Here is a 25,870-nt window from a genome sequence, read left to right on the forward strand (position 1 = left end):
CTTAATTTAATCCTAATGCAACTTTTAACTAAATTAGGTTTTTATTTACAACTTTATGGTACAACTTTTAATTATATTTGTTATGTAAGCTATTAACTTTAACTTAATATAGTTAAAAAATTACATTAACTTGCTCTGGCTAAAACATTGTGATATTTTCTTCTTTCAGTATTTTCTCGGTACTTTTCAGGCGATGAAATGACAAGACTTCCGACACCAACGGAGGGAGACACTTTCGCAAGACACGCATGACATCGCTGTGAGCTAGACGCGTGAAATGTCAGGGTCCGCGCGAATTTTCAGATGCAATTCGAAACGCTTCGCGGTGACTTTTAATTAGCGTGGCTCGCCCGTCTGGCAGAATGTGACTTTCGCCGAATTTCGGCCGGGCACGTTGTCGGCGAGCTTGAGCCAGACGAAGAAGGAGGCTAAACCGCAATCCGCCCAGAAGTAGCGGTGAATCATTCTATGAGCATAAATTAGCGCCCCGTCGCAACGCCGGTTAATTAATTAAGGTAAATTGTCCTAAGCGTAAGTAACTGCCGGCGCTTGGGCTCCTCACTCTCCTCGTTCCCCCCCTCCTGGACGGAGCGGCGCAGTCTCACCGTGATCCTCTTTATGGGTAACCGCGCGATGCGTTTCCGGCACCGGGGGGACAGAGCACCGGGGCAGTTTTGTTTTCGGTAGTCTCGACGCGGCTTGACTGCGTTTCGCGACGCTTGGCAACCCGACTGCCCTCGATAGCTCGGGTCTGCCGGGAACAGCGGTTACCAAACTTTCTCAGGTCAGCCGTCCTTTTTGAGATCACATATTTCACGCAACCGCAAATTTTAGCGAAGCACAGAGAATCAAGTTTCTCCTCTGTTTCGCGATAAATAACGTAATTTTACGCTTCAAATATTATTTCCCAATTATACATACATGCTTTAATTGACTTTGTTATTATTGACTCTGTGTATTGGCAACGGACAAACGAATAATACAGTAAATGAATAAGATTAATAGCGCAATTGATAGTATTAATAAAAGAAAGTCAATATTCTTCAAATTTGAATTAATATTGCACTCAACTGCAAATTTGCTCTACCCGCGGAGTATAGGAACAAATCGAGTTGTAGCTCGCTCTATTGATAGACACGGGGTTCGTTTCCGCCAGACGAGTACAACGGAGCACAGTTTGTTTTCGGTTCTCCCTTTCGCCAGAGATACGTAGTCGCTATTGTCTCGAGGAAAATCGAGTAATAAAATCGAATTTTCTGCCACGCGTTACGGTAAATGTAAAACAGCTTGCTCCCATCGAAATTTCTTGTTCTATTATCCTTGGCAGCTACACTCGCGCGATTATCTATAGATTATATTACAATTTTTTTAGGATTTTTATTTTCACGATTAGAAAATTGTACGGGTAAATTGATATTTTCAAGTTACGCGTGAAAAACTATTAACAATATTAGTGTTTTTTAATTTTTTCCAGAAAATATAAAATCGAGAGAAAAACAAAAAAAAAGGTTCTTTAAATATGAAGAATATGACTGTGATAATGTTATACTAATGTTCTCAATATTCTAGAAAAATAAAACTGAAGGAAAAGTTCTGTTTTTCTTTTTCGAAAAATATGAAAAAATACGATTGTATGTGATAATGACAGCAAATTTTATTGATAAATTACTTAGAGCTCTTAAAAGTAAATAAAATTTTAAAATCATTGATTTTTGAAGAAAAAGATAATATTATTTTAAATAAACTCTTGAAAAATGTGGCAAGAAAAAGTATGTTTTTCTTCAAAATTTTCAAGAATTTTTCAAAATTTATAAAAAACGGCACGTGTATTTTGTTAAAAAAATTAAAAACGTATTCAAATCTTCAATTTTATTGAATTACCGTCTATCATGTAACAGATTGACAGAAAAATTTATGAAAATTAATTTCACAGCATTAATTGGTAAATGTCAATTAAACATTATCTCGGGTCCGTGTTCTCTCTACCGCGTGAGAATCAACACGGGACTCAAATGTTTAGACCGCTAAAACCAGATGTTTAGTTTGCAGGGAACTTCAAATGTGGCACTCGGTTCAAGAAACCAATTAATGCGCCGCTCGTGTTCCCCTGGAGGTAAGTAAACTTTGCCCGAAAGTACTTGACCAAGGCTAAGACTATCTCTCTTGTTTCAGCACAATACCTCACGTCTAAGGATTTAAACATTTGTAAAGGATTTTGCTTAACGCCAATTAAAAAATTTATGTCATATTAAAATAAAAAAAGACAATATACCTTTTTAACCAAAACTCAAGGTACTACCTTCATTTTAACGTTGTGTAACTGTTATGAATAATATAATTTAAAAAGTCTCGCATATTGTATAATACATGTAACTTGAGAATTAATTGGTATGTTTAAACTTTAATATGTAAATGTATAAATCGCGTACATATTAAAGGGGATCAAATTAAACGCCATATAAAAGCATGAATTATCATCTGTATTTCTTTTGATATAATTTTATAGAGTTGTGTATATTTAGAAAGATTGGAATCTCGCGAATGCGTATCCCACACATGCTTTTATAACGATACTGTAGTCGTTATGAAGCCAATGATACATAAAAACACACATAAAAAGGACGTCACATTGGTGTTATATTTTTCAATTTTTTTACTTGCTGGTGCTTCATTACTTGGGTGCAAAAATATCACGTTACTTGGAAAAAATTGTTTGCGAAGAATTGAACCTCGTATATTATTATAGTTAAAAACAAAATGTTAAATCTATTTATAGCTTAAGTTTTTTGATACAGAAAAGAGAAGAGAGAGAGAGAGAGAGAGAGAAGCAATGTTCTAAAAAAATTTTAATTTAATTATAAGCATATCTTTGCATGTGCAGTAAGTTGCTAATCAAATGTACTATAAAAAATATTGTCTACAATTATTAAAAAACATTTATCGTTAATTCACACAATTAGATGTGATTTAACATCTATTCATTGAAGTAAATTACATGTATTACTTATTTGAGATAAGTATTAAAACATTAGATTATAATGAAATTTAACTACGTGTATTATTTCTTTTTTTATCAATTTAAAATAAAATTAATTATTTTATTTGATAACTTTTAGATATATTAGTTGGAAAATAAAAATTAGAATGTAGAATAAAATTGTTTCAGCAGAACTGCGATTATATATACAACTTTCACATTTTACCCTTAAAGACAAGCGGAATTTATTTTCCTCTTTTCGTCCAAATGAAATGTCAAATCCGTGATGAAAAGCGGGGAAACACAATGGCACACAGATTTGAGGGAAAATAGAATGAAAGGTGTATCTAGGAAGGAACACACGGAGTTGAGACACGAAGTGCCAGCGAGCGTTACTTGCGAATTTAATTCTAGCTTTACAAATCCTGAGCATGCTGTAGACAATTACGAGATAATTGTTAATACGACTTGCAATTTGCACTACGGCCGGTGCCGCGCCTCGTTTAAACTCTCGTGTGCTTAATTAGTTCCTATTTTGTCTGTGAAGCGTTACGAGTTGCATATCTCGACGCACATAGAGTTGCGCTTCGAGTGCGTCTGAGGGCGTCCTTTAATACTACCCTTGCGTTTTACAAGAGTCGTTTCTCTTAATTTATATTTCTAGTCACGCCCTTCTGACATCAAAACGGAGTGTAGCGGGCTTGTACTCCTTCATAATTTATAACGAACTTTAAAACAATCGGGGAAAATTTTCAAAAATTAAACTTGCTACTAGATGTTCTATTATAAACAAAAGAGCATAAGAATTCAATTGTTCATTACACATAAAATATTTTTTATTAATTTTATTAATTAAATTTTATTAATAATTTAATTAATTAATATAAACAATTAAACATTTAACTTTATGAGACATTGGTTTAGAGATTAGCAATATATATTTTTTTATATGGATTTATGATAAAGAAGAAAAAGAAAATTATAATATTTCACTATACATTAGCTTTATTATGATACCAGAGTAGCCGAATTAGAGAACGTGTTTCTACCAGCATAGCTTTGCTTCGGTCTCTCTGATGTCTATTTTTAATAAGACCAACGCTCGAATTGTCTCCGGACCTCTAAATGTATCTTTGCGGTAGTTAACCTCCCATATACAAGTAGATTTTCTCTTGCTAAATAATTTCTAATTATTACGCATCCCATAATTAAATAACCTTAATTTAATGTAAAAAAATATTAACATATTAAATATGTCTGTAAATTTTATATATAATAAAAGTACAATTGCGTCAGTTTCAATAAAGAAAATTACAACGTCAATAGCGAAACTAATTTGTAATAAAACAATATTTCATTTATATTAATGACTAAACTTTCTAAGCAAAACATTATTAACATTGTCTCACATATTAGTAGATAAACTGTTGTTAAGCTGAATATTGAGAAAGACGTACGGGCTTTTTGTAAATGTAAAGTTCAATATAATGCTCTGAATTCTTTATACAACACAAAGCGTTATTGCTTATTTCGTTCCGTCGCAGTGACTTTCTCATTATAAAGTTGAAGTACGGCAGGCATTGCGAACGACATTAAACTAATCTTTAAAAGATGGAGACGCGACAGCGCCCTGGGCGGGCGGCAAAGATTTGTGGGGAAAGTTTTGCAAAATTGAGACCACGCGAGGCTTGATGAGCGCCGTGATTTATGTTCTTCATTTCTCAGGTGAGACCGCGAGATCTTATATTAAAGAACGACTGCAGAAAAGTTTCGCTCCCGCATTCTGCGTTCGCGCGCGCAGAAATCATATTGTCATTACGCCTGGCGTTGTTGACGACGGTACGTGATATAGCGCGATTTGTGAGTTACTCTCTAACATCAGGTGATTGATTTTTTTTGCAGTAAATCGACCAAGAATATTTGCATAATGTTTGCCCAATTATCTATCAAGAATTTATTAGTTATAGTAATTAATAATCGGATCAAATAACTTTATGTAATTGTAATTCTATGTACAAAGAAATATTTTTTAAAACCACGAACTCACATCTTTGCACAAAGAAACTAAATAAAAAATATATTGCAAAATATATACGTATATATGTATAATTAAACATATTTCTTAAAGAAATCATGTGATATATCAATGTGATATGTTGTGTATTAAAAATTAATCTTAGTAAATTCTCTTATAGCTCAAATTTTTATATAAGTGAAATCATAGTCGCAAATATAATTTATTATATCATTTTATACTTATTATTTTTATGAAATGCACACTCAGAAAACATTATAGTACATATATAGTAGTGGCAATTATAAAAATGACAACTATACCTTGCATATTACATACGGAATCGGACAAAGAATCACATGATCATAGGTTCGTACTCACCGGTGAAAATAGCGCCGGGTAGCAATGCACAAATGCTCAAGTATACTAGCAACACTCCTCGAGCTTGACGCACCTCCTGGCAGTAGTCCAGCTTTTTCCCACTCGGTAGGCCACCACCGATTCTTCTTGGACCCCTCATCGTGCCGCATAGTTTTCGTTCCAACCACGTAAACCACGCACGTTACACCCGGATTAGAGCACAAGAAGTTTAATAATGCCTCACGTGTTTGCTTCCTTCCTTCCTTCCTTCCTTCCTTCCTTCCTTCCTTGCACTTTCGGTTCCCGTACACGTGACGCGAGATTTCGTAACGATCTTAACGCGCGTGCCGCGGATGCGAACTACATTCATTAATAGGATGCGATTGCATCGGGCGTAGCGAGTTGCATTCTGCGCGCGGCCGACTTGCGAACGACACGCATTGAAACAATCTCTCTTTTTCACAATACGGATTGTTTTATTGTAGCACTTTTATATCGTGTTACACGCGCGGGGAAATTTCATTCGTAAACGTATCCGATGAAATTTCGATGATTGAATAGTTGTATCACCAAAACTACATAGTTTCACTTCAAGCGCGAAAATTGCTTCTTTGTGGCAACGTTCTGTATCGTGATTTTGGATACGCGGTTAAAATAGGCTATTAGAAATAAGCATAATTCGTATCACAGCATTTGTCCTACTTAATAATAAATTTCTTTTTTGATATGCAAGTCATTTTGTTTAAGTATTTTTAAATAATTGTCTTACCAGTCGTGTCGTTTTTCACTTATTTTATGATATTTATATCTTTTAATTTATATAAAAGTGTATAATTAAATCCTTTTGCTTCATTACTCAGTTGAATTCATCTGGGGATGATACAAAGTAAATGCTTTGAGTACTCTGTTAGAAAAATCTTACTTTTAATGAAGTTCTCGGTACAAATAAACATTATACTTTCTATTGATAATTGCGCGTGTTTTTTAACTTTATTTGCAGTTGAAATCAACCACTGGATTTCTGTATAAAATAGCTATGGATTTTAACCAGCAAGCTGACGTAATTACATTTTATTTAATTATCAATTAGTTATATTGTAATCTCCATTCGATCATAAAACTATTTTTCTCTAGCTGTTCATCCTTTGACTACACAATATTAATAGTCTAAAATTTTTAATTAGTAATATTTTTTTTTTTTGTAACGTGAGAAGGCAGCGTTCTTTATTAATTTTGCTATAACGACTCGATAAACTGAAATTAATGGCTAAAGATTTTGCCATCACGTTCAAAATACATAATTTGCGAATTGAGATAGAACTTGAGACGCGCTATCACCACAGAAAATTGAAACTCGTCGGCGCGGCGCGATGGAGAGACGAGGAGATGCGTGGAATGTGGCACAAGTTGCCGTACACTTTTCGCCGCGATAACTAATTAACGAACTTCCGTCTCGCTATAGTACCTGGAACCGCATCATTAATGCTAAATTTAACGCGCTGTCACTCAGCCAGCGTAGTAAGACCTGGCAGCATGATAAATGGTATCCGTTTATGCGATTTCAGCATGCCCCTGCCGTTTGATACTAAGATTCAAATACGATGTATTATACGGGCGCTCATGCGAATGCATTACGTTTGTCATAAATTTTGGCAGTTAATTTTCGCGATTATTCGTATTCCGCGCAATAAAATGGATCAGCGCGGAGTTAAATGGCGGTGAAACGACCATCTTAATTTCTCCGTCGTGTCATCATTACGAATGGTTATGCTGTAATTTACAGCATCCCGCGGAGTAATTTTGCAATTATTCTGTTTATAATTACGTAAGTAATAAAGAGACAAAAAATCTGTGGAATTTCTAAAGAAATTTTTTTCTTAGAAATTGTGTGCATCATAAGTAAAGCCAAGAGGTTATTCGATAACTAAGAATTCCATGCCCGTTTTAAACTACAATGAAATTTGTTTAACAATATTTTAAATGAATAAATTAGTTTAAGATAACTAAAAATTAAATAAAGGGGGAAAAGAAAGGAGTGATTTTCGTTTGATGAAAAAGTCTCCTCGCGCGTTATATTCTTTATAATAAGAAGACAACAGGGACATTTTCAATTTATAAGAAGAATGGCTAAGTTTAACTTGGATAAAATAGATTAATCAACTCGATGCTAGTGGTTTCTGTTTCTAAGTAAAGATCATAAATTTGTTTTCATTACATGATATTTATAAAGATCTTATCGTATAATGCGTGACATTATTTATTTTTTATAATTCAGCAATTTTTCTGAATTTTGCATAGCAATAATTTTTTTTGTACACATACCCTTTATACATTTACGTTTATTGCTTTTAGAAATATTAGCACTTTGTTTTAATGGTGTTCTCACAAACTAAAAATAAACTGTTTAATGTGTACTTTCCATAATCATTTTCAATAATGATGAATAATTCTTAACTTTTTCATATAGATGGAATAATTTTGTTTGTCATATCAAATTATGCATACTCAATCCTTTCGCGATCGATAATGCCAAACATAAAGTAGGATCGAGCACTCCTATAACGATCATAATAATTCGAATGTGGTAATAAATTCCCTATGGAGCATTAAAATTTTGTTCGGCTTTAATTAAAATATTTAGCTATATTTCGATGTTCGGTATATAACGACACCGCTGAATTTTATCCGTATGTAGGTTAATTGGGGGCAGATGGATCGTGGAAATGCGGTTTCCACCTCTACCTTTCAAAACAACCTCGTTAATTTTCATCTAAAAGTCTCGATTTTCCGCTAATGAACACACATTTCTAGTTAAAGACATTGATTTCTGGCACAAAACGTAATAAGGTTACGTGATGCGAGATCAAACCGATCACGATTCAAATTAAACCATATCAAGATAATGACATCCCGCTATTAATTAATTTACCGGTGGGCTTTGTACCGGCACGTCGATGTCATTATTATTATGGACATCATCGTCTTTGAGGTGTCTCCGCGTGTCGGAGAGGTTTCAAGGAATTATTACTTATCACGGTCTATGATAGGAAATACTGCTTTTGTAGTAAAAATTATATTAAAAGTGACAAGAGAATATATATTAATAAGTAAAAACAATTAATTGAAGACACGCTTTATTTGGTCAAAATAGATACCCGTCAGCATCTTTATTATTAAATTGACTATCAATTTAACATTGCAATATTACTTCTTGTTTAACTTAGAACTGCGTTTGAAAATCAAAAATTTAAAAAAATCGGTACGTATTTTAATAACGTTGAAAATGTATATAAAGTCACACGAGAAATATCTTTGTTAAAATTCAGCTATTACCAAATAAGGCTTATTTTTAATTAGTTAAATTAAAAGTGTCGAACGCGCACGCGGTTTTTTATCGAAATGTTGCGATGCAATGGAATTCATTTTTAGAATTTACAGTAAAGCGTGACCATCCTCTCATCTTTAGTGCAAATAGATACAAAATTCACAAAATAAAATTTTTATTTAAATTTTTACTGAATTTAGCTTCATATTTTTAGAAATGACTTATAAATAAAAGTATTTCATATATGTGTAGGCAAAAAAAAAGATTGAAGAATAAAATAATTCCGATGTTAATAAAATATCATGGACAACTTGAAAAATTGTTTGAAATTTTGGTCTCGGTGGAAAATGATTGAATCTGTTATCGATGAAAACGTTAAATATTATTCCGCTACGAGCTGCGACACCTGAACGTGTTACGTTTAATTTCGATCATTTCAACGGAAAATTCAGGGACACGCAACCATAAAAAGCATTCTGGTTTGAAAATGTCACGCTTGTGATTTTACGAGAAACGTGTCGAACCATGAAATGTCGACGCATAAAATGACGAACCCAATATGGCATGTGAAATCTGGATGATAGAATAATGTTGTTTGTAGACACATCAAAATAAATATGTTATTATTGATTTTCGGCTGTCTTATTAATTTTGTTTTCAACCAATTTATGAAATAATAACGAAATTATCTGAATAGAAAACACTGCATTAATTGTGTGGAAAATTTGACCCCGGTAAATTAAATCAATTTTCACATGCTTATAATGAAGTGAAAAATACATGGCTCAATAATAAATTGCTTTTAAGCTATAGTTTATCAGAGTTGCAAAAGTCGTTCTCTGTGCTGTACATCATTTACAGCAACAATATCATTCAATTGTTTTATATTCTTTGCATCATTTATTTTACTTTATTTTACTTTATACGTAGCATCCATATTTTATATGCAACTTTATATATAACTCATATGTTAAACCAAATATATCTGAAAAAGTGTCGACGAATTTAATAGGAGTGCAGGTGATCTCCTCTTACCACGTCTACGTTGTTGACGCCGAAGGAAATTTCAAATTAATTACTTTCTGTATCAGTATTCTCTTTCAAATTAATTAATAATTATTGAATAAAGCATATGTTTTAAAGGATTTTCAGAATATCAAACCTTTGTATTTGTGCACAAGTTTTACACTTCTGATAGGCCATAACTAAAGAACTATTTATTATTGAATCTCATGACAGCTCTTCATGACAACTTTTGTTCACAAGATTGTGAATTACATCACATATAAAAATCAACTCGTTAAAAATTTTATTTTTGTTGTTAGTATAAAATTTTTTTCGATAAAAAATAAAAAACGTAGAAAAAATATCAATACATAATTGCAAAAAAAATAGATAAAACTAATATTATTAATTATTTCAATTAATTTGACTTTAAATTAATAGTAATAAATGCTGTAAAAATTAATTTAGAGAAATGTATAACAATTTTTTTGTATTCTACAACTACATATCTTATTTCTAAAAAATATTGTTATAAATAATACGTTTACATTAAACTAGAATCGTGTTTCCAAAACAATGTCAAAAATAAAATTTATAAACTACTGCAAATTTTACATATCTGTATAACTTGAAAGTTTACGTCGCAAATTAATGAAATGACTGTAACGAAATAAAACAAAACATCAAATTGTAAAAATAATATTTTTAGTTGTAAACGAGTACAACCGTTACATTTAATCTTGCCCTGACTATCTCGTACTGAAATAAAATTCATGAATATACGTTTGTAAAATCTTTAAATCTGAAGAATCATTAAAATATTTGTTTAGATGTTTTTATTTTAGGATTAGCGTCCAAAAAAATAATTTTTAATTCTAAGATAAGTTGAGACATTCCTCAAATTTCATGCAAAAACTAATTTTTAAAAAGTTAAGTTCTCTATTTGAGTTGATGTGTAATTTATGTTATATTCATCATGTCTCATAAATTCCTAATTGTAAAATCGTATCTAAAAAGCCAATGCGAAGCAGTGCATACGTGTGTTGAGCATGAATTGCGCAAGGTAAGTTTTAAGATGAATCCTGACACAAAGACTTAGACGTCGACTTCGTGGACAATGACAATGCTGATGCAAGACGGCAGGCACAAATTATCCCTAGGAGGTATTATTAATTAATGCCCTTGTTAAGCTACGGAGCTTGATAGGGAGCGGGCGAAGGAACGAGATGCAGGTTGGAGATAACGACCTCGAGTGTATTGCACACAGGTGCATTGGGTGAGATATAAAACTGGGAACACGTAAAATGCGTTTGTGTACGGCGTATACACGTGTGCGTACATGATAACATGGCGCGAATGTACGACATGCAGTGTACGAGCACGCTGGGAATAACGAAATTTTCTGGACCGGACAAATTAAAATTCAAACACTTATATGACATCGTCGAGAGGAAGAAGACTCGTGCAAATGAAAAGGAGAGGAGAAAAAAAATAACGTCGAAAAATTATTTTCGTGGAAAAGCAACATGAGTAAGCAAAACGGAATTTTCTCAAGAATTAAAAAATAAATTTTAAGTTAAAAGAAATTAAAAATAAAAAAGTAATGGATTTTGCAATAATAAATTAGAAGTATAAAATAAATTTTTCTATTCTCGCGCGAGAGCAATAACTTTAAAAAATTAAAATTAATATTTCTCCTTGTTTCTTTTTAAATTTATATATTATAAACTGTACATGTAAATTTGATACTGAATAATTTTTACATTAAATATCATACACATAAAAAATAAACTTATTTTGTTTTACTTCTTTTTATTAAAAATATATTTTTTCAAGACTTCTAAGACGTTAAAATTTGCAAAAATAGCGATCGTTATACGATTTTTTTATTTATATCAAATTCGTTCCAAAGAATTGATGTCAACAATGTGTTTCTCTTCTCTTCTCTTCACCAACGCGCGTACATACAAAGTAACAGAATAAAGCCCTTCTATCTTGCATACGTAATTACCAAAGTTAATTAAGATTTTGGAGGAAGAGAAAGAGCGAGAGAAAGTGAAATAGGCGTAATTGTGACAGAAAGGGAAACGGAGCTACCGAGTGTGTTTAAGAATGTATTAACTGAGAAAGAGAGAGAGAGAGAGAGAGAGAGAGAGAGAGAGAGAGAGAGAGAGAAAGAGAGCTAAGCTTGAAATGACATTAAGTCGCGAACTGCTCGTACCGGCGTATACGGTGACGAAAAAAGGCTCGGCGATTCGCAGGCGGTTCCAGTGGAATAATTTTAGCATCAGCGGTTCGAATAAACCTTTTCTTCGAAAGGACGAGACTGTCGACATCCGTTCGCCGTTTTGTCCTTCGCGGCACGACTTTGTGGTTTGATGGGTCGCTATTGTAAACGATATAGATTTACCTATTTCACTTCACAGCATTTTAAAATTTTTATCGAATCAAGTTTCGAGTACTTTATTTCGAGCAGCACTTCAGATTTAAATTTGGAATTTTTGTTAGAATCGTGATGCGCTGTAAATTTAACGTTTTTGTCGAGACATATTGACATTCTCGTTGTAAAATTCAAAATTGCGTGTACAAATAAAATAAATCAAGAAATTGCGTGCAGAATACATCCACTTTCCTTTAAAATTCAACGAAAGACAAATAAGTGCGTGGAAGAAAGAGAATTTGAGATAGAAAATAAGAAGTCATTAATTAGTTTGTCAATTTGATATGTGTTTAAGCTTTAATTGCCTTCAAACAATTCTTAGCGTTGTTTAGAGCTTAGCTTATTTAATTTGCTCTATTAATAAAATTATCTAATTATTATTTACTTTTTATGCTCTTGATCAAATGCTCATTAAAATATCGCACAATTTTTTAGCACTGCGCTTAACATATACGCGAAAATTTGCTTGACAATTTTACAAAAACACTATTTTTGGAGTAAACAATGTGTCTATCTTCATCGTCCTCGGACTCTCATCGAGCTATCGCGCTTTCGACTATCTACCAACCCCTCTTGAGTACTCGTGCAATTGGTTTTTCGTGTTCCAAGCACTTCGCTGTCCTCGAAATCCTAATTTCTCGTTTTTCACTCCCTCACTTCACCGCATCTCCGTCAGCGGATGAAGAGAACGGTTCTGCAATGGTGCGATGTCCGCGAAATCTCGCCATTGCGTTCCGCTTGATTTCCAGGTTTTGTAACAGAGGGATGTACGGAAAATGGGGGAGGGGCAGATTGTGGTATCTGTGTAAACAGATCGGAGGTATGCGTAGCGGTGACTTTTATTTTATTTGCTCCTGGTCCGCTTCTCTTCTCCACGTGTTTAAAATGGGCAGTGTTGTAATTCTGTTATTTCGGATTTAATTACGGCTGTGGAAATACAGCCATTGCGTCGTATTTCTATCCCTATTACTTCTTTCTATGCTTCTACTATGCTTTTGTAAGAGAACATTTATTTAATATCATGAAATAAATAATTTAATATAAATTTGTAAAATAAAAATTTCAGTCTTTTTTTATTTTAATTAAATTACAATTATTTAATTGTTTTGTGATACTCTCATTATTTTATCTTTTTATAACTTTAAATAACTTTGTTGAAGTTGTTTATCAAGAAGATTTATATAGGTAACTACACTTTTTCACTTGTAACTATTCAAAGATTTATTAATGCAACAACAATCAAAAATTAATTAGTAACATTTTGTGGTTCACCTTAGTTTACACTTGCACATATTATTACACGTTATCTGTCTGACATCATAACAGAATGATTGAGATAGAATGATCGGAGTTGGCGTACGTGATACCCGGACCGGCCTGCGAGATACACTAAATCCTCAAGCTCCGACTACAGTGTGCTACGCGGTCCCTCTAACAATAAACTTAGGTAAGCCGACGAATACGACGACGAGGACGACGACGACGAAGTATAACGCGCGCACACGCGTGTCGGCCACACGCGTGACAAAGCAGTTGCACGCACTGTGGGTGCGGGAGCCGCACTAGCGTGGTGCGATCCACGGAGACGTTCCACTCGAGACGTTTCGTCGGTGTGCGTAGCCCACGACGATGATCGTCGTGAATTGTCGTCTGCCGAGGCAAACGCGTGTGTAAGTGCGAGCGAATGAAATCCGTGAGGGTGGAGGGACCAATTGCCTTCCTCGTTGCATCGCACGATATTGTGGTGGTGCAAAGCACTTGCCCTTCATGAATTTGGAGCTCACACGAAGATACGCAGAATACGAGCGGGGAACTCGATAATCTAACGTCTGAGAGGAGCCCGCATTGTAGGCACCGCGACGCCGAAATGTGATATAGCAAATTGTGTTAATATTGTAAAGGGAAATACGGAGTAAAGTAAAGGGTTAAGCGATGTAAGCGATAGCGCGTTGCATGGATTAGCGCGGATTGTCGACGCGTGCATTACTCCGACTGTATTTTCCCAAAATGACTATTCTCCCCCGAGACATTTCAGTAACCGCGATTAAGGTTGAAATGCGATTTTACGAATAGTTATGTATAGCAAAAAGTCGCTAAGACCAACTTAAGCCTTTTAAAATAACACCCTCTTATTTCTCAGAAACTAAATATTATATTATATTATTACAAATAAAAATATAACAAAAATATGATGTTCTTAGACTGTTAAAGCAATGAAAGTCCCATAGTTGATACGTTCATGATTTTTTTCTATATAAAATCTTCTAAAAACTAATTCTTTAAAAGAAAAAAGAAACATTTTTTTGTAATTGCATAATTTAAACAATATATGAATATATTATTGAAAACATCATAGATTATTTTACATATTTGCAACTTTTCCTAAAACCATTTGGTTTATATATATTTTTTTTATTTTTCTATTCATCTTCTTTGTTTATATTTTTTTATAATGCGATTTTAAATTTAAAAACGCCATGCAGCGTAAACCACCTCCTAGCCCACATCACTTTAAAATTTACTTAAAAATTCAACTGTTATACTTGCACAGTTTCTATGGGTTTATTTGAGAACAATATAGTGGTACCACTGCTATGATACTTTGTTAGAAATGTGGACATAGTAGAAATTTTGTTTCAATTCAAAGAAAAATCTACATGATATTGTAACTATTTTTCGACATATTTGTAGCTGAATTACAGAAACAGTAGAAAATAAATGTAAAAGGCAAAAAATAAGAGATTTAATTTTGTTTAGATTTTGATCATTTGTAATATGATCACAATTGTTAAAATTAGATTAATAGGATTCAAGTTTTCTCTTTTTTCGTTCTTTATAAAATTTAAAGTGAAACGAGCTAGTGTAAACATGAACGATAGACACGCATTACGATTTTGATCTGCAGTACGATTTAAGAGTTTTTAATCTTTTCCTAATCACACTACTTGTAGACTTATCGACATACCTTATTTTAAAAAACTAGACACTACAGATACACGCTTCGGATGCGCTATTTAACTTTTTGTTTTTTATCTTTTAAAAATTGTAACAATAATTGTAACTATCAAAATTGATTGTTTGACACCTATGGAAATGACACAAAGTGATAGTTTGACAGCTAGAAGTGACACGAAGTAAAGCAAGTCACAACGCACTTGACAACGAGATAGCGAGACAATCAATTAGCATCTCGGAAAAGCGACAACAATATCAATAACATTTCCTTTTTACAAAGTGAATGGATTATAATAACACCAAAAAATTGTGAAAAAATTTCTTTTATATAACAGAGTGATGAAAGAATAATCTTCTCAGGATTTACTTATATTGATAACTTTATATTAATAAGTGATGAATTTTGTCCAAGAAATTTGCCATATGTATCAATTTGTAGAAATTATGAGATGTACATCATTTGGAACATGCAGACGCTATTAGTCCGAAACGCGTATGCAATCGGTATATGCAATCGTAATTAGCTACGCAAACTTGGCTGTTTACCACAAGTACAATGGGAAAACGTTGTATGGGCATATTAATATTATTCCACATTGTATTATTCCAAGATAGACATCGCAAACATTTCCGTGAAACATTAATTTATACTCTTGTCCCATAATTAATTTAATAGCAAATATCGTTGCAATATATTTTCTTAATTTTGGTCTAATCTAGATTTTAATAGTCTTCAATTTGATAATATATTGGTAAAACATTGAGATAATTTTCACAAAATTTACTAGCTTTCATGACTTAAAAATTCACCAATATTTTGACTCAAAGTTATTTAGACATACAAAAAGTTTTTTAAATTTGAATTCATATAAATTCACTACTTTCGTTATTACCAAACGTAATATCACAATTAACACACGTAACTTGACTAGTTTGTTACCGTTGCCAACAATAATCCTACTAAACTAACGATGCAATAGTAGCACAACGTGAATTCCTAGAGAATGTAGAATCAAAAATATTTTGTTAGCGGTGATGAACACACGGCAATCAATGATGAATTTCGCGTTGTGTCTCGCTTAATCATATAAATCACTCATAACGGACAGCTCGTCAATTCGAGGCAGCGTTAAAGGGTTAAGGGCCGAAATCTGCACACAGTGAACTCCGCTTATCAAGCAACAACGTAGTAACACCGCGTATCACGCGCACAGGGAATTCGCAGGCGGTTCATCGGCGCGACTCGCGCAAAAGCGCAGCATCCGAGCGTGCATATCTACCGCGATCGATCGTCCCCGGCGTTGCACACCGCTAACCACGAATGCACATAGAATTTGCGATCCATTGCGTTGAACGTGCGCGCTCTCCTTCTAATCACACGACGGCCCGTCCGTACACGGATTTAACATCTTACGCTCTTAGGACGTGCGCACATGAAAGGAAAGGCGCATTTTCTGCACGTAGGAAAATTTTATTAAGCGAGTCATTTTACGTGAAGCTTTCGTACGTGGTTGAATTTAAATATTCACCACAGTCCAACCCCATCTTTCCGACCGCGAGAAAAGCATCTTTATCCTGTATCTCGACATTTTGCTAACTTCTTTTCGGGTTTGTCTAACACAATTTTTTTTAATAATATATAATTTCTCTGTTGCTCTTCACTCCAGTTATATGTCTCATTATGATGTGCAAATTAATTAGATTTTTATATTTTCATCATACTTATTCTTTAGAAAGACAATATATCATTATCTTATTGCATTGCTTATACACGGAAAAATTTTCTTCGTTATATTTTATCGGAAAATTCGCTACAAATTTCATCATGTGATAGACTTTTTTTTAGTAACCTGACATATGACAATAGAATTTTTTTTAATATACATTTTTATAAACTGCTTGATAATGACCACACAGCATCAATTATAAAGAAAATATTTTTATAATGTAAAACATAATTTTTTTACATAATAATATGTATAATTTACAAAATTGTTCTTTGTATAATTATTTAATACAATATATTGTCTTTTAAAAAAATATGCTCATCAGAAAACTTTTAAATTATGAATTCTCCTACTTTATGTGTTATACTATTTCTTCCATTGATAAATGTGTTATATATTGTCTGTGACATAAATAACATATCCATCAAAACTACCATGTTGTATTATAAAATTTTCATGAATGTGACTAAATCAGATTAAAAATATCATGCTATAAAATTGATATAAGGTATTATATACGGGTTTTAATTATACAGGTAGTAAAAACAATTAAACATATTTAATATTTTACTGTGTCAAAATATAAAATATGTACAACATAAAATTTCATAAATCAAAAAAAATCAGATAAAATTCTTCGAAATACAATGCTATCCTATAACTCTACCACGATTTTTCAGGGTGAATTATATGACAAGATTCTATTTGTATATTTAAATATTGCCTTCAGATTCTTTTGATTATTAATACTTGCTGTGGCAACAATTATGCAATTTAACAGATTGCGACATAGAATATTCTAACGCGTCGGCCATCGAGCGACGCACGGAGCGTGACGTCGCACTCGCGCAATAAAATCACGTATAAGCGCGACATACAGGCGGAGGGCTTGCGCGACGCATCTATTAACAGCGTTTCACGACAAACAACATTACTTTCGGCACGCAACATTACCCATTACACGCATCATAACAGCATCCTGACTCTGTACCTGGTCCATACCGCGGCGATCCGTGAAGCCAGTTAACCCGCGCGGCGATCCGCACAAAGCCCCGATGCGCGCGATCTGCGAGATCGTGTCGCCCTTCTCTTCAGCCTGTGTGCGAAAGCCGCGAACGCAGGTGTGGGAAAATCCGCGATTTGCACGCCGCGCGTTTATACACGGACACCGACACGATACGGATCCCGGATCCGCGACGACGCGCGTTATTGCCGCCGCCGTCGTCGTCGTCTCGTCAGACGGAAGGTGGAAAAAGGGCCGACGTGAGCCGTGTACGGGTGCGAGCGCGACGAAAAAAGCGCGCCGATGGCTGCCAGAAATATTATGCAGATAAAATATTCATGGTTATCGGAACCCGCGATCGAGACCGGCTTTATTTTCCACGATGAATAGAAATGGCGCCGCCCTCACCGACCCGTGGGACACAAATTCTTCCTTTTTCCTGCTGGCGACGGCAAAAAAAAAGGAGAGAGGGCTGCCGCGCAGGATTTGATATGCCGTCGTCAGCTGTTCAGGAATAATTATTGGAGTATATTTATCGTGCTTTTCTGCGGTAAATAATTGTTGATAACCTGCCTGTGTCAGTTGATTAAACTTGATTCGATAACTGGTATTCGATGGTAATTATTGCTACATATATGCTTATTAGCTAAAAATAATTAACTTTTTAATTACAATAAAATAAAGAAAATATGCCCATTTTTGTTAATTAATTAAAAATGACAATTTCTCATATATTTGTGCACAAAGAATAATTTAAGGTATCTAAAAATTTAGCTAAAGATCCGCAAGAATTTTATTTAATCATTAAAATAATTATGTAAGATACTCAAACTGTTTGCTAAAATGTCAAAACTTTTTGCAGCACTGCTCATCATGCTCAACGTTCTGCATAATTATTTTGCTGATCCAACAACATTACTTTTTTTATCATAACTAAATTTTTAGATGTCCGTAAAACGGTTCGTTTCGTATGGTAATAATTGGTAGGATCACCTAAAAATATTTAGAAACTAGTAAAACTTAATAATAATTCTTATCTATGTTTTCGATTTGTGTACCATACAGTGACTCTGATAAGGAAACAGTTTCTAATTCTCATTTCCCACCGCAGTCTGCTAAAATGTAACGTTATTATTCGGCACGAGTACTACGAGCCTCACATTACAACTCCTAAACTAGTTGCATCTGTAAGAGCAGTTGTGCAACTTGCTATCCGGCACGAAGAAACGATATCTGATTTTCCTTAACATAGTCCAAGGAACGTTTTTGACTATTATTGTAAGTACAACGAAGAACACTTCTCTGCAATCTTTTCTTTCCATTACCACGATTGGCATTTAGGGAATATCGGGAATTTTTATCGTCATTGTACAACGATTGCATTTATCTCGTAGTAAGAAATTTCTTAATAATTTTGACTAAGAAAATATAAATTGAGAGTTTTCAAAAATAATACATATATGAATACCACGATAAAAAGTTCTTGCATAAATAATTCTTGCAATATCACGCAGAAAATAATTCATAATTAATTTGACTATTTTTTTCCATGCAAAATGCAAGGTCCCGCAGATGATTTGTGGAACTTAATAACAGCATGCCGGATTTAATTGCCATTTTTGTGCGTGGCCAGGCCCACGGCCGAAATGACTGCCGAGATTTGATTAAATTCCTAATTTGCGTGGGTGAAATTAACTCGGTCGCAGAAATATAAGTTTGAGGAATTAATTATCAAGGGCTTGGAACTCATTAAGGAACTATTGAAATTTTCATTAGAGTACAACTTCTATATTTTATGGCAAAATAATCTCCCCAACGTTTGAAATTAAATGATACTCCCACAAGTCAAATACGACGAAATGAAAACAAAAAGGACACACATAATTTCAATGCAAAAGTACAGAAAAAAGAGAAGATATATAAATTGTAATAACTAACATTAAATACTTTTATAGTTTAAAAATAGTAGAAGTATTACTTCTTAATAATAAGTAAAGAATTAACAAAAGCCAAACACGTTTATAAACGGTCACAAAAACGGTTGTGTAAAAATTTATATGAATAGCTTTGGTAAAAGTTGTCAAATATTTTAATTATTTTTACAATGGTAAACCATATTTAATTTTGTTTTTCTGTCATTATTTTTTATAACTGAGAATTTCAATAAAAGAGCTTTTATAAAGAATAAAAAGTAATAAAAAAAAAGATATTAATATATCTGCTTTCTCAATAAATAATAGGCAAATATAAAAGTCATAAATAATAAATAAAGCAATTAATTTAAAAAATATTGTAACAAGTTGCAAACATTATATTTAAATTGAACAGAACAAAATATATAGGTTTTGGAAGTGTTTATAAAGTCAACTGCAATATTTATAAAAACTGTATACGTAAAGGGATATTTTAAAAGTAACGACCGTAAAATCAAACGGGTTTTCCGGGACGTCTCCGTTTTAGTCGAAAATGAAATATGATTAAATTGCGCCTACGTTACGCGCCGATGTAAGCCGGATGCGCTTTCAAAATAATTGGAAATATAATTGGACAAAGATACCATAGAGGAATAATAGCGGCAGGATTCCACGCATTTCTCCCCCTTCCCTCGTACTTTTATAAATCAGCTCCCTCTTTCGTTATTGCAAAATCCAAAAATATTCCGGAGATTAAAATTCAATCATCTGAATGTTAATAAAGCAGCTATACAATAAATTCTAACTTTTCGTGCAATCGATCGCCCCTCAGGCGCTAAATTAAATTCAATTAATCTCGTATAAGTTTACCACATGCTCGGTCTAAAATCAACGCTCCGTAATTAACCCGAATGCTCCCTCGAAATAATTGGGTGTATAATTGACCAGAACTCTGGACACATGTATACGTATACGTAGCTATTATGTGACTGGTAGTGACCACATAATTTTCGAACTTGTCATTCAATTGTCTTTGATAATCACTTGTCTACAGAATATTGTAACGAATATTTTAACGAAGTATCATTACATAGCAAAATAAGATGTTATATTTTATTGCTTAAATTGCGTTATCTAAAAAAATTATCAAAAACATAACAAATTTTATATATTGTTCTGTTAGTATGTATTTGAGTGTAAAATTTGAACATAATTTTCTTACTAATTTAATAGTTATTTAAGTTTTTGTTTGCTCTTAAATCTTATTAAAAATCGCGATTTATAGTGTTTTTTTTAAATTTGATGAGAAAATAGCATAGCGAATAAAATCAAGTTTCTTCTTTGCAGCTGATTTTATGGCCAACATTTCTTGATGTTAAAAGAAAAATTTATAATTTTTATAAAAAACTATCATTTTTTAATTTTAAACTTTTAACTAGTGTTCTTGAGCCAAAATATCCTTAAGTTAACATACTGAAGTTGAAAAGATTCATTATGTTCACTGTCTGGTGTTATTTGCGGACTCCTCCGTAATCGCCACGTATAATGAGAGAGAAGGTTCCCTTTCTTTAACGTTAATTTACGCATTTCTACACGAGAGCGAGATAAGACGATGAAAAATAGTAGATGACGAGTGAAATGAGGTGATGACAGTGAATAACCACTATCTTACTGTCATCCCAGTGTGCTCGTCTCTCAGATAATATCTCGTGAATGCTCCTCAGTTAATTGTATAATGGCAAGTGGCAGTAGAATTTCTAAAAAAGCACGGCAACATGCAAATTGTCGGAATAATGGAAACCGACGGATAAAACACGGACTGTATCTTTCAGCGTGTCTTCTCCCTTCACTCCTATATATAATCCTATTCTCTTTATAAGTACGCGAATACGAGCTCACGGTTGGATCCACATTATCTCGTTATCATGTTATATAATTAGTTTCTCTTTGCGCTACTGCCAGAAACTTGGCCAGACGTGATGTAATACTTTAACGATTGGAACAATCATCAAAACGTTATTTTGCGCTCTTAGCGTATTCATTAGGCGAATTTCCCAAAATTGTAATTATTATGATATTAATATAGATTTGAGGAATGAAACAATATGAAAAAGAAGCGTTAGTTTAGTTATTCGTATTGATACATTAAGCATAATACTGAATGCATTAATAACGCATTTTTCAACAATTACTAATAAATCAATCAATATGTTCAGTCATTAAACGTCTGCCAATTTAGATGCTATCATGTATGAATATTTTACTGAATAGTTTAATGTCTAACAAAGAGGCTGCGAGTAGTATTTGGCTGTGAACCGAGAATCAGAATAATGTGGATATGGTTTATTACAACGGATGAGTAACTGCATTTTACATTACAAAGACAGACAGATTTAACAATTCACGCATAATTAGCTTCTGTAAAATTGCATTGATGTTTTCACACAAATTAAAATAGTATTCATGAACTCAATTTATAACGTATTATTATTATATTTTCTATTACACAGATATATTTGTGAATTCCCGAAAAAATTCTCATATAAATTTTCATCTCGCCATTGATTCACATTTCGATAAATCACCACCTGTATAAATTACACATTATTATTAACTGGCAATTGTCTACCAAAATTATTCCATTCGCGGGATCCCGGAGCCGTGTAGCAATTCTATAACCTACCGTGGGGGCCGCGGGTAAGCAGAAACTCTGACTTACAGGATCTGCAGAAGTGAGCGAACTGTAAGCCTTTGATTATGACGTGCTCGGTGAGAGTTTGAATCACGAGGAAGCGCGTAAGACGATATTCTTGAATGGAACGACCGGAAGTCGGGTACACCTCCGTGAAGGAGAGAACGCAATGCTCCAACGTCCGCGTACGGTGACAGAAACAGAACGAGAGAGAGAGAGAGAGAGAGAGAGAGGGGGGGAGGATGGGAGGATGTGCCACACATACTGGTTACCGGTTTGCCCGCACCAGGATAAGCCACAACCGGCGTACCGCGTCCGGTCCGCCCGTGTAATGAAATACAGTAACACAATATCCGCGATACACATCCGCGGTGTGCCGTTACACGCAACGAGTACTCGGCGACTGCGGATGCGACGCGTGGCCAAGGGTATCGCGTCGCATCTGGATTAATTCGACTTCGGTAGAAACCTGCGGGCACCGGTGCAGTACGCTGCTGCGGGCTTCTTCTTCGTTACGGATCGCGCGAAGGGAGAGAATTAATCATCGCCCCCGTCGGGGCATCGCGCCGTGCGACGGAAATTGCTCAGCGCGGCGCGGGCCGGCAGCTTTTTCACCCGAGCAAATCGACCCCTTCTTCCTCCCCACGCGACCCTCGCCGTATGTTTTAATAAGTAGCCCGCTTTCTTCGCGCGATTCATTAACTTTATCGCGCGGCTTTTTCCTTCCCGCTCGACTTCGCTCTTATTCTTCTTCACGTACACATTTCTCCACGTCGCTCTTCCGCCTCCGGCTGATTTTCCGCGCAAATACAGTTCTAAGTTTTATAAACTTGGAAACGGACAATCGGACGGTATGTGCACATCGTCTTGTTTCTTATCGTGACGATTATCACTCGAATTCATAGACTGTTCGAACGATATCCACTTGCACGCGAACGGCTAGCCATACGGAAGCGCCATAAAGCTAATGATGCCTAAGTGATCCGTACCATGACGACATGATGACTGTTGTGCCAGAGAGGATGGGATTACAAGCAAATGGAACGGGACGGAACATCCCATCATTATCCAATGATCTACGTCTCTTTACTGACTACACAAAACACACCTCTACGAATATGCATGAAAGATTTTACAGAGGCACGAAGCAACTGCGCCTTTTACACGCACAAATTGCATAATATACAAATTTATCATCAATTTTATGTATTTCTCTTCTCGTAATTCTGCGTTGGTTGCGCAAACAATATTTGCGATTAATAAAAAGACATATATGCATTGCCGCATGTATCTACTTTTTTTACGTTACTAGTTAAGATTTATTATAACTACTAAAAATTAATTTATATATATATAACAGATCATATATTGTAAGAAAGCAAAAGTATATGGCAGAATTATTACATGTTTATTACATTCTTATTTCTATTATTTACATATTTAATGTAACATAATAAAACTTATTTACTACATTTTTAAATGTGTCGAGTGTTGACCGGCTAAATTGAAGTTAAAAATAAAAGCGACGTAGGAAGGAATGCGGTCGACAAAGACGAACGAGGAGAAAACAGTTGTAGCGATCTAAAAAAGAGACCACATGTATCTAAAGCTGCGGAAAAAAAGACGCGACTGCTTTGTGCCTCACAAATCATAGTGCGACGACGAGAAAAATCTGTTGACTTGAGTTTAATGATTCTACATCGTCAACAAAATTAATCAAAGAAAAAATTTTCTATTATCCGCTTAATGTACTATAATGTAATTTAAGATTTAGGAGATATCTATGATTCCAAATAAATTTTTGATCTTAATATACATATAAAATTATTCTTTTTTTTACCAAATAACATCAAATATATGAAATTTAATACTAGAATGTATCTCTAAAAAGAATGTCACTATCTCTTTTGTAAATTTCTTAACAAATTTGGAATTCAATTTTCTTTAGCAAAATTTTGAATAGCACCTTTCTCACGAGGTTTTAATTTTCAGTGAATACGAATGCATGCTTGCAAAAACTCATTAATATATTTGTAACTCGATCAATTTTATTCTTATATCTCTTAATAAGAAACTCAGAGAGTTTCTCATTAAGTGTCGCAAATTGGAAAACGGACTAATCCTTTCGTTGAGTGGGCACGAGCGGCGAGATCAAAACGTCAAACGCACGGGATCTCCCAGCTATGCGCCGATGCATCTCCATAAAACGAGCACGGGGCTAGCGAGTCCGTCAAAGCTTTGTTAAACTACACCAAACGCCCCGCCGTGTTAACGTATCAGTATGTTTGGCGTCTAAACCACGAGGTACCGCAAGATCGGTACCGGCCATCCATCAAGCTCTATTCCCCCTATACAGGATGACCACCTGTATCTCGCTAAACAAGATTTACTCCGCTATAGATCATCCAGCGTGATCGAGTGGCCCGTCTGTGTGCTCGACGAAAGAAACAATTAGTCGTCGGATAATGATGAGCCAGCGTGCAACTCAGAGAAAGAAATGGATCACGTGGAGTATCGCGATAGTCCCTGACCGGCTTAGCGCCACTTTTTCGGGCTTCGACACCGCTTTATGCCTATATATATAACATATTAATCTTAGAGCCGACCGGAGTCGAAAGTAAGAACTCGAACTTGATCGATCAAATCGGATAAATCCGTGCTATAAGCAGTTCCCACAGACTTAGGCTCTGGGTTTGAAAGAAGAATAATCAATGATGGTGACGTGACGGTATTTGTTCTGGAGGTTCTAAGAAAGGAATGTCTCATAGGTCGAATAAATTTTTAGATGCCTAAAATAGTTAGCAAACTTTAATAACAGCGATATGATATAATATAATGGTAATAAAAGCTTGTTAATTCCGTAGGTACGTTTTACCCGTAAAACTATGCAAAAGATGTAATATATTTGTATTGACATAATGTTAATATATGTTAATGATTAAATTAAAAATGTATAAATATAAAAGTAACTACTAAAGTTACAAAAAAACAAATAATTGACTTAAGTTGCGGTAGACAGAAAGAAAGAAATGGAGTTAAATTACAGTTTCTGAAAAAAATAATTTAATTGTTACATGTAACAAGTTACTTTCCAACCCTGATTAATCCCAACAGGCTTATCAACTTTAGCGTCAACTCTGCTAACATATATAATCAATTTATTACATACTAACGCCATAAATTTCTACCAAAGCGGTCTTAAATCTTCTCTCAAAATTCCCACGTAACTTCATCAATTTTGAAAGTAAGACGCCGTTCAAAGGAAGCCGCGATATTAACGGAATGGTTGAACATTTGTATAAATCATACTCAATAGGAAATGACTCTTCGATAATGAGCGCCATAATGTTGTTCTTTAAGATACGGCTTCTTAGGTATCAAATATAAATGTCAGAGGCTTAGAGGCGGCGAGGGGTCGATCACCAGCCGAGTTGCAGAGTCACTGCGTTCTCATAATTC

General features: G+C 34.3%; 1 protein-coding gene across 5 annotated transcripts in view; it reads right to left on the reverse strand.

Annotated features, from left to right (window-relative positions):
- LOC105836929 (zwei Ig domain protein zig-8) overlaps positions 1-25,870 on the reverse strand; it is a 128,228-nt gene that overhangs the window by 93,585 nt on the left and 8,773 nt on the right. For 2 of the 5 annotated variants that reach the window (XM_028188993.2, XM_028188996.2), the window contains exons 1-2: positions 12,690-12,826; positions 5,373-6,221 (exon numbers count right to left, since the gene is read on the reverse strand). The exons of 1 other annotated variant lie outside the window; for it this stretch is intronic. In XM_028188993.2, coding sequence (XP_028044794.1) covers positions 5,373-5,511 — 139 coding nt within the window. In that variant the 5' untranslated portion in view covers positions 5,512-6,221; positions 12,690-12,826. Of the gene's footprint in view, positions 1-5,372; positions 6,222-12,689; positions 12,827-13,393; positions 13,511-25,870 lie in introns of those variants that run through there. 2 more of the 5 variants (XM_028188994.2, XM_036285165.1) reach the window with 2 other exon arrangements.

The sequence above is a fragment of the Monomorium pharaonis genome, chromosome 4 (assembly GCF_013373865.1).
Source record: "Monomorium pharaonis isolate MP-MQ-018 chromosome 4, ASM1337386v2, whole genome shotgun sequence".
In the NCBI taxonomy this organism is placed as follows: Eukaryota; Metazoa; Arthropoda; class Insecta; order Hymenoptera; family Formicidae; genus Monomorium; species Monomorium pharaonis.